The sequence below is a fragment of the Suncus etruscus genome, chromosome 8 (assembly GCF_024139225.1).
Source record: "Suncus etruscus isolate mSunEtr1 chromosome 8, mSunEtr1.pri.cur, whole genome shotgun sequence".
Lineage (NCBI taxonomy): Eukaryota > Metazoa > Chordata > Mammalia > Eulipotyphla > Soricidae > Suncus > Suncus etruscus.
Window position 1 is genome coordinate 644,085 of NC_064855.1, and position 9,344 is coordinate 653,428.

Below are 9,344 nucleotides of genomic sequence, written 5' to 3' on the forward strand. Positions count from 1 at the left end.
TCAATATTGATGGCCAATTTTGCAACGTTCTAGCCCCTTCCTCAGGGCCCCCATCACCTCCCTGTTCCTCAGGCTGTAAATGAGGGGGTTGAGCATCGGGGTGAGGACCGTGTAGAAGAGAGACACCACTTTGTCAGGGCGTGGGGCATGGTAGCGCCTAGGCCTCAGGTAGATGTACATGGCGGCCCCATAGAAGAGGGAGACAGCTGTGAGGTGGGAGGAACAGGTGGCCAGAGCTTTTTTACCGGCCTGGGCCGAGCGCATACGGAGCACTGCCCTTAGGATGCCTACGTAGGAGGTCACAATGATGGAGAAGGGAATAAAAAGCATTAAGACACAGCAAGCAAATATCACGTTCTCGAAAATCGAAGTATCGATACAGACCAGCTTCAATAAGGACAGCAACTCACAGAAAAAGTGGTCCACGTCCCTCAGGCCACAGAAGGGAAAGGTCATGACCACCACCATTTGGACCATTCCATCGACAACCCCGAAGGCCCAGGAGCTCCCAGCAATCTGGAGGCAGACCTTGTGGCTCATGAGGATGGGGTAGTGAAGCGGGTGGCTGATGGCCACATAGCGATCATAAGCCATGAGTCCCAGCAGGAGTCCTTCAGACCCCACCAGAGACACATAAAAGCCAATTTGGATGCCACAGCCCACAAAGGAGATGGACTTTCTGCCTGTCAGGAAGTTGGTGGCCATCTTGGGTATAATGTTACAGACCAACATGAGGTCCATGAAGGAGAGCTGACTGAGGAAGAAGTACATGGGGGTGTGAAGTCGAGAATCAGTGTAGATGAGAAAGATGAGGAGGACATTCCCACAGACGGCGACTGTGAAGACTACCATGACCGCTGAGAAGAGGACAAGGTCAGTCTGGCTATGGGAAAAGATGCCCAAGAGGATGAAGTCATCTGTAGATGATTGATTCAGCCATATTGACATGGCTCTCTTGATGTTCCTGGTCAGCTGGGAAGAGGAGACAAATAATATCCAATTTCTGGGCCTAGAGAAATAGTACAATGCGATGGGTGCTTGCTTTGCATCTGGCCCACCTGGGTTCTATCCCTGGACACCCATATGGTCCCCCAAGCACAGCCATGAATGATTTCTGAATACAGAGCTAGGAGTAAGCCCTCAGCACCACTGAATATGTCCCTCGAGCAAACAAGCATAAATAACAAAACCGGGAATTGAACCCAGGCCTCCTGCCCTCCTGTATGCCATGTGCTTCTGCTCTTAAGTTATTTCCCTGCCCCACCCCCTCTTTATGTTCTTCCTAGAACAATTAGGACTTATTCTTGCCTTTGAAAACTTATCATGCTCACTCTGTTTTCATATTGTTACTATAGATATAACATATTTGATATTAATATTAGTTAAATATATATTTTATGCATAACCAATGTCTGGTTCTCTCCTATCCCTCAGCCTGACTCCTTGACAGGCATATTTTAAATTAAATTCTTTATTTTAATTTACTTATTTATTTTTATTACGGTGCCATGATATACAAAGTTATTCGTGATTGAGTTTCAGGGATAACAGTCGTTCCAACAACAATTCCCTCATCAGTATCCACCACCAGTGTCCCCAAGTTTCCTCTCTCTCTCCAGTTTTCCTCTGTTCCTTTTAGACACTTCCTTTTAGACACTGTGTATACATTACTGTTGCTGATAGGGGTTCCTGCATAACACTTTACCATCTTTCATCATTACCTCCCCCTTCCCAGTGACCACTTCACTCTATATATAATTAGACTGTGTTTTATATATATAAAATAAATATATTCTGTTATGTATATAATTCTTTTTGTTGGATTTTGGGCCACACCTGGTGGCACTTAGGGCTTACCTCTGGTTTTGCACTTAGAAATCACTCCTTGCAGGCTCTGGGGGACCATATGGGATGCCGGGGATCAAACCCCTGGTTCAATTGTGTGTAAGGTGAACACCCTACCTGCTGTGCTATTGCTTTGACTGTCCTGTGTTATTTAATAAATAAATACATATTTATTTATATTAAATTTATTTATATTAACTTGCGTTCTTATTATGACATCATGATTTATCAAGCTATTCATAATGCAGTTGTTTCAGGCTTTAAATGTCAAACATCAATCCCATTACTCGAGGCCTTCCCTCCACCAGTGTACCCAGTTTCCCTCTCACCTTAACTTGTCCCCTTGCAGGCACAGACAGATTTACTTCATAATGTTTGTTACAACACAAAGGCAAAGAGTATTATCAAAACGTAGATGAGGGGCCGAAGAGATAGCTTGGAGGTAAGGTGTTTGCCTTTCATGCAGAAGGTCATAGGCATCTCATATGGTCCCCGAAACCTGCCAGGAGCGATTTCTGAGCCTGAAGCCAGGAGTAACCCCTGAGGGCTACCGGGTGTGACCCCAAAACCAAACCAAACCAAAACAAACAACATAGATGAATAATAAGAGTCAATTAGAAATAACTCTTCTATCTCTCCATGGTGTTACTAAAGTCAGCGTCTGAGGCTTTACTGGCTGTGGTTGCTGCGAGCTGAGCCTGCTGTGTCACTGTTGAGGCTCCCTGAGCTTGGTGTCTTCTAAGTACTTTCTCGTTGAATTTGCTGTAATCCTACTGGATCAACACAATTATGACTTTTGAAGTGTCAAACAACTTTTGCTTTTGTTTTCAAGCCAGACCAGGTGGTGCTCTGGAGCCAAGTTAAGATTTTAATCTGAGGGTGGTGGCCAGAGGAAAAAAAAAAGATTTTAATTTGGGGCCTTCGAGGTGGTGCTAGAGGTAAGGTGTCTGCCTTGCAAGCGCTAGCCAAGGAAAGACCGAGGTTCAATCCCCTGGCGTCCCATATGGTCCCCCCCAAGCCAGGGGCAATTTCTGAGTGCTTAGCCAGGAGTAACCCCTTAGCATCAAAACAGGTGTGGCCCGAAAAAAAATATTTTAATTCAGTTCAAAATGATTTTTTTTCTTAAAAAAAAAAAAAAGTAGTTCGTACTTGCTAAGAATCCATCCAAGAAACAATGGGTAGGAATATATTGTCCCCAGTGCTGGAGCGAGAGCTCAATGGGCTTAAGCACAAGCTTTGTGTATAGGAGGGCTACGTTTATTTATTATTTATTTATTTATTTTGGGTCACACCCGACGACGCTTAGGGGTTACTCCTGACTCTGTGCTCAGAAATTGTTCCTGGCAGGCTCAGGGGACCCTATGGGATGCTGGGATTCAAACCAACATCAGTTCTGGATCGGCCGCTTGCAAGGCAAATGCCTACTACTGTCCTATCTCTCTGGCCCCTACTGTTTGTTGCTTTTATATTTCCAGTATTCTTCTCTTAAATCAGAAAGGGGTGAACTGTGGGCGGTGAGGCGACTGTAGGGGTGCAGCAGTAGCAGGAAGAAGGAAGTTCTTCAAGAGACATAATCAAAATATTCCTGCTGGAGTCTATGTAACCACAGCCCACCAAGCCTGTTTTCCCGCTTTCCACTTTTCCCCATTTACCTGATAGCACATTGCATCAAATGTTACCCCTTTAGTTCTATTGAACCTGTTTAATTTAAAGTGCTTACTTTAACCAAAGTAATGTTTAATTTAATACTAAATCCATTCCCTGCTCTGCTCTGCATAGTCTCTATTCCCTCTAGTATAAGAGAAGTTTGCTTCCTAATAAAGATTTGCCAGATGCATGATAGACAACTGTCCCTGTACTTATTTCAGAGGGTCGCTTCCAGGTCTCGGGAGATAACTCCCACACCTATAACCACAACAAAAAAGCCAAAATGTTCCAAGCATAAGCAAGATCCTATAAGTATAAGATAAACTTTCTATCACCACAGAACTCCATTCTCCTGCTCTTACCTGCTTTTAGTCTGGGCATGTTGGCCTCGCTTCTAGCCCACCCCTCCAAGACTCTTCTCGGACTCTGCACTGTTTCTTCACCTTCTCAGCCTAGTCATCCTCAGTACCTTTGCTATTGATTAGAACCTTCAGTTCCTTCTTTAGTTCCATACCCATGTTTCTCATGCATCCAATACCACTGGATAGACTGTTTAAATTTTGCAGATTGGTTTTATTTTTGCTTCCTCACCTCAATCCTAATTCACTTCATTTGCAGGGGATATCTGGAACATTGCTGGCAGTAATAGGTCCCTCAAAAAGGATGTTCATTTATGTTTGTTTGTTTTTTGTTTCATTTTTGGGCCACACCCAGTTATGCTCAGGGTTACTCCTGACTATGTGCTCAGAAATCGCTTCTGGCTCAGGGGACCATATGGGATGCTGGGGATCGAATCCAGTTCCGTCCTGGACAACCATGTGTAAGGCAAACACCCTACTGCTGTGCTATCAGTCTGGTCCCCTCAAAATGGATGTTCTTTATACCACCATTATGGTGGTATGAAAGGGAACTTGCAGTTAGTAGAATCCTTACTCTCAGCTTTGATTTTTAACTTTCCTTGGACTAGCACATGTCATTTGAGCCACTTTGTGATGAGGTGCAGCAGTAATGTGCAGTCTGCTCCAGGATCATGAAAGTGAAGTAATGATATTGTGTGTTGAGCTGGAGAGATAGTATGATGGGAAGGATGTTTGTTTTGCACCCTGCTGACCTGGCTTGGGTCTCTAATATTTCATATGCTCCCCAAGCACTGCCAGGAGTAATTCCTGAGTGTAGATCCAGGAGCAATTGTAAGCTTGGGTATCACTGGGTGTGACCCCCAAAAAGGCAAAGAAACAAAAGAAAGAAGAAAGAAGAAAATGACATATACAGGCGTCCATTAGGTGTTCTGAGAACATTCAAGGTCAGTCAACCTGATTTCATGTTTGGCAGGTTAAGTGAATTCAATGCATTTTCAATGTACGGTATTTTCAGCATATGATATCAGTACTAGGATGCAACCCCATTTTAAGTGGAGGAAGATTTGTATTATGTTCTCAGGAAATATTTGTTGAATGGTGACTTGTATTTTATGAACAACTTCAGGAAATTATTCTAGCATCTTACAAGCCCATTTCCTGCCCTCTTACTTCATGCTTTTGGGTAGAATTGAGTTAGTGATGTCATTTTTCCTCTTAGAAACACCACCAAAGCAGAACTCACTGTTCTCTACAATGTTCTACTGTGTGTGTGGAATTTCAGGTCTCTTCTACCTGGTCCTTCAGGTCATTCTCATTTATCCCACTCTTTTTGTTTTCCTGCTTTAAACATTGTTCTTCTATGCAAGAGCACAGCGGAGTTATAGTACAGCAGGTAGGGCACTTGCTCACACGGAACAAACCTGGGTTTTATCTCTGTCATCCTATATGGTCCATGGAGCACCACCAGGAGTTAAGTGCAGAGACGAGAGTAACCCCTAGCCATCCTGGGGTGAAAACCCCAAACAACAACACCTCTTAAAAAGAAGAACCCATCATCAATAAACCTTCCAATTCAGAGAGAGACAAATGAGGTAAAGGTGGATGAGATGTTAAGGGCAGAAAAAGGGAAGAACAAAAGGGGAAGAAACATGGAGAGAGAACAAGGAGGGACAGGATACTGGAGATGGTGCTCTGCCACCCCAAAGGGAAGGAAAAACCTTAATAGTGGAGACAATGGGAGAAAGAGGAAATGCTGACCAACAAGTTGAGATGCAAAAATGGAACTCAAAGTCAGCCATAAAGCTGTAGGGAAGGGAGAACGGGGAGACGAGGGTCCAGGAAAAGACTTACCTGGCAGTGGAAGAAAGCAAATTCAACAGGCACCTGAAACAGACCTTTCCAACCTCCACATCATCTACTTCTCCTGGGGTTGCACTTTCAAAGGGGACAAGCAGGATTCCCCCACTTGTCACCTCCTTCCTTAGCCCCCTAACAAAACTCTCAAACAGACTTGATCCACTATTCTCAGTCCAGCATCTATTTCCTGTCAGCACAGTGGGAGGAAGAGGGGGCACTTGGCAAGGAGTTGGTGATGGGCACGGGTCAGAGCTGGATCCCTGTATCCATGCTGCCCAGAAATGCCCATCAGCTGCCACAGTGCCCAGCTCTCAGCCTGCACTGCCCAAGCAGGTACTTAACTCAGAGCCTGGGGGACTCTCAGGGGAGCCCACAAACTCCAGCCCTGGAAGCGGAGCTCCCAAGCTTACAATTAGAGAGAAGCCAAGAGGGAGCCTGGGGCTGAGACCAGAAGAAGGGCCAGTGAGGGGACCTGGTCAGAGTAGGGCCTCTGGAAAGCAGAAAGAGGGACATGGTTCTTGGTGTCTACTTTTCAGCACAGACACATTCCACTATTTCTCCATGACTCTGGAGCCCTCATGGGGTCTCCCTTTTGTATGTTTCTTAGGTGCTCCGTGTGCCTAGTCATTCATTCCTGTCCTTCCAAGTTTAAACTGCCTGGGTGGGGAGCTCATTGCATGCAGAGCAGTAGTTGGTTGTGATTGAATCCAGGGTGGAAACTGAACCCCATTAGAGTGTGAAGGGGTTCTTAGCCCAACTGGAAAGAGGGATACTCACCTTTCTCAGAGTCCATGGTGACAAGAGCTGGATCATCCCAATGTAGTGGGTGCATTTTTATACTCTCAGCTCCTTCCTTATGTGCTGTGGACTTTGCTATGGTCTGTGTTGTTGACCCTGTGCAACTGGAGAGATCACCAGGAGTGGTTCTTGCTACCCAGATTAGTTGGGAAAAATAAAGAGATCTTGAACTGGAGTGATGGCACAGTGGGTAGTAGGGCTTTTGCCTTGCATGTGGCCAACCCAGGATGGACCCAGGTTCCATCCCTGACATCTTATATGGTTCCCTGAGCCTGCCAAGAGTAGTTTCTGAGTGCAAAGCCCTGAGTAACCCCTAAACATCCCTGGTTGTGGTTCCAAAACAAAACAAATGGGGCCAGAGTAACAGCACAGCAGCTGGGGTGCTTGACTTGCGTGCAAGTAACCTGGGTTCAATCCCTGGGATCTCTTATGGTCTCAAGCACCATTTCTAGCACAGCCAGCAATAACTCCTGAGTGCAGAGCCAGGAGTTGCCCCTGACTGTAACTGTTGCAATGAATAGTGTGCATATGTCCTTTCTTTGCTTGTTTGTTTTTGGCCACAACAGTTGACGCTCAGGGTTTACTCCTGGCTATGAGCTCAGAAATCTCTCCTGGCTTGAGGGAACCATATGGGATGCTGGGGGATTGAACCAAGTTCCAAACTACACTAGCGTTTGAGCCACCTCTCCCGCCCCAGGTGCCTCTTTTTATTTTTTCTTTTCTTTTTTAGTTTCTTGAACACACTCCCAAGTACTCATGGGCTTATTCCTGGCTCTGTACTCAGGGATCATTCTTGGTGGGTTCAGGGGACCATTTATTTGGGTGTCAGGATTAGATCCAAGTCCCAAGTTTTCTAATAATATCTAATAATATCTTTATTTGAACACTATGGTTACAAACATGTTTGTAGTTGGGTTTCAGTCATGAAAAGTACACCCCCCTTCAACAGTGTAACCTACCTGCCACCAATATTTCCCATCTCACTCCTTCCCCACCCTCTGCCTGTCTTTGAGACAGGCATTCTATTTCTTTCACTCACTATTATTGTCATGGTAGTTGTTAGTGTAGTTATTTGTCTGACTGTGCTCACTGCTCTTTGTGGTAGACTTCAAATTGTGAGCTGGTCCTTCCAGCCCTCATTTCTATTGTCTCAGGGTATTATTACCATATCTTTTATTTTTCTTAAATCCTACAGATGAGTGAGATGATTATGTGTCTATTTCTCTCCCTCTGACTTATTTCACTCAACATAATAGTTTCCATGTCCAACCATGTATAGGAAAATTTCATGACTTCATTTTTCTTGATGGCTCCATAGTATTCCATGGTGTATATGTACCACCGTTTCTTTAGCCACTCATCTGTTGTCTGGCAACTGGATTGCTTTCAGATTCTGGCTATTGTAAACAGTGCTGCAATGAACATAAGCATGCAGAAAGCTTTTTTGTATCGTGTTTTTGTGTTCCTAGAATATATCCCTAGGAGTGATATAGCCTGATTATATGAGAGCTCAATTTCCAGTTTTTTAAGGAATATCTATATTATTTTCTAGAAAGGCTGAACTAGACAGCATTCCGTCTAGCAGTGAATGAGACTTCCTTTCTTTTTTTTTTTTTTTTTTGGTTTTTTTTTGGGCCACACCCGGTAACGCTCAGGGGTTACTCCTGGCTATGTGCTCAGAAGTTGCTCCTGGCTTGGGGGACCATATGGGACACCGGGGGATCGAACCGCGGTCCGTCCAAGGCTAGCGCAGGCAAGGCAGACACCTTACCTTTAGCGCCACCGCCCGGCCTGAGACTTCCTTTCTCCCCAATTCCCAATGAGCAGTTGCTGCAGACGCCAGCGCCTCTAAGCAGGTTCTTCATGGATTTCGGGAAACCTTCACGGGGAGAAAGTGGGAACACGAAATGGCGGAAAGACGGAACAATATTGGTAGAAATGAATTACCACACACAATGCATGGGGACTTGCGTCTAGAAAGACGAAGACAAATTTATTTTTTGAGCTGGGTGACTTTTAAGGGGTGTGCTCTGGAATGCGGGGTGTAATTTTTGAGATCAAAGAAAGTGGGAGATGGTCAGGGAAACAGAATGAAAGGCCATGGCTAAAATCTGCATATTAAAGAACCGATACTGAAGGTGAAAGGCAGTTTCTGTTGTGGGTTTGCTTTGTTTTGGGTAAGCAGGAGAAACCAGGTAATTTTCAGGGAAGTGGGAAGAGAGAGAAATGTTTTTTAGAGTTTTGGGGGAAACTGAAAATTGCTTTACTCATGAGCTAAGTTTTGGGAAAAAACATGATCTTGGTGCCAAGGTAGCAGAGATCACAGAGAGCTGGTCAGTGGGAGACTTTTGGCGGGATTTGTACTGTGCTTCTTTGTTAGAAAGAAATATAGAGGCCTGATTTCTGATAATGATCAAAAATAAAGAGAGAGATAGTTACAGCCACGTTTAGAATTATCACCAAACAATCCATGAGAAGGGTCAACTATTTTGACTGCTCTAAGCGGGCCTTTTTGGCAAATAATTCTTTTTCAGGAGTGCAACACTTTTGATGTGTGCCCTTCCTGAGTGAGGTGTAACAAGCAGTGATTGTTCTTTTTTTAATTTTTATTTTGTGTGTGTTATGTGTGCCAGTCTCTGTGGCAATGATGAGGTAAGATGATACCTTATTGTTGTTTTGATTTGCATCTCCCTGATGATTAGTGATGTGGAGAATTTTTTCTTTTCTTTTTGTTTTTGTTTTTGGGTCACACCCGGCAGTGCTCAGGGGTTACTCCTGGCTCTACACTCAGAAATCTCTCCTGACAGGCTTGGGGGACAATATGGGATGCCAGGATTC

The 9,344-nt window shown here is 44.5% G+C and overlaps 1 protein-coding gene across 1 annotated transcript; it reads right to left on the minus strand.

The window, feature by feature from the left end:
* Positions 1-948, minus strand: LOC126015512 (olfactory receptor 56-like). Its single transcript, XM_049778050.1, has one exon. It carries the CDS (start codon positions 946-948, stop codon positions 1-3), a length of 948 nt encoding a protein of 315 aa, XP_049634007.1.
* Between the last annotated feature and the right edge of the window lie 8,396 nt (positions 949-9,344).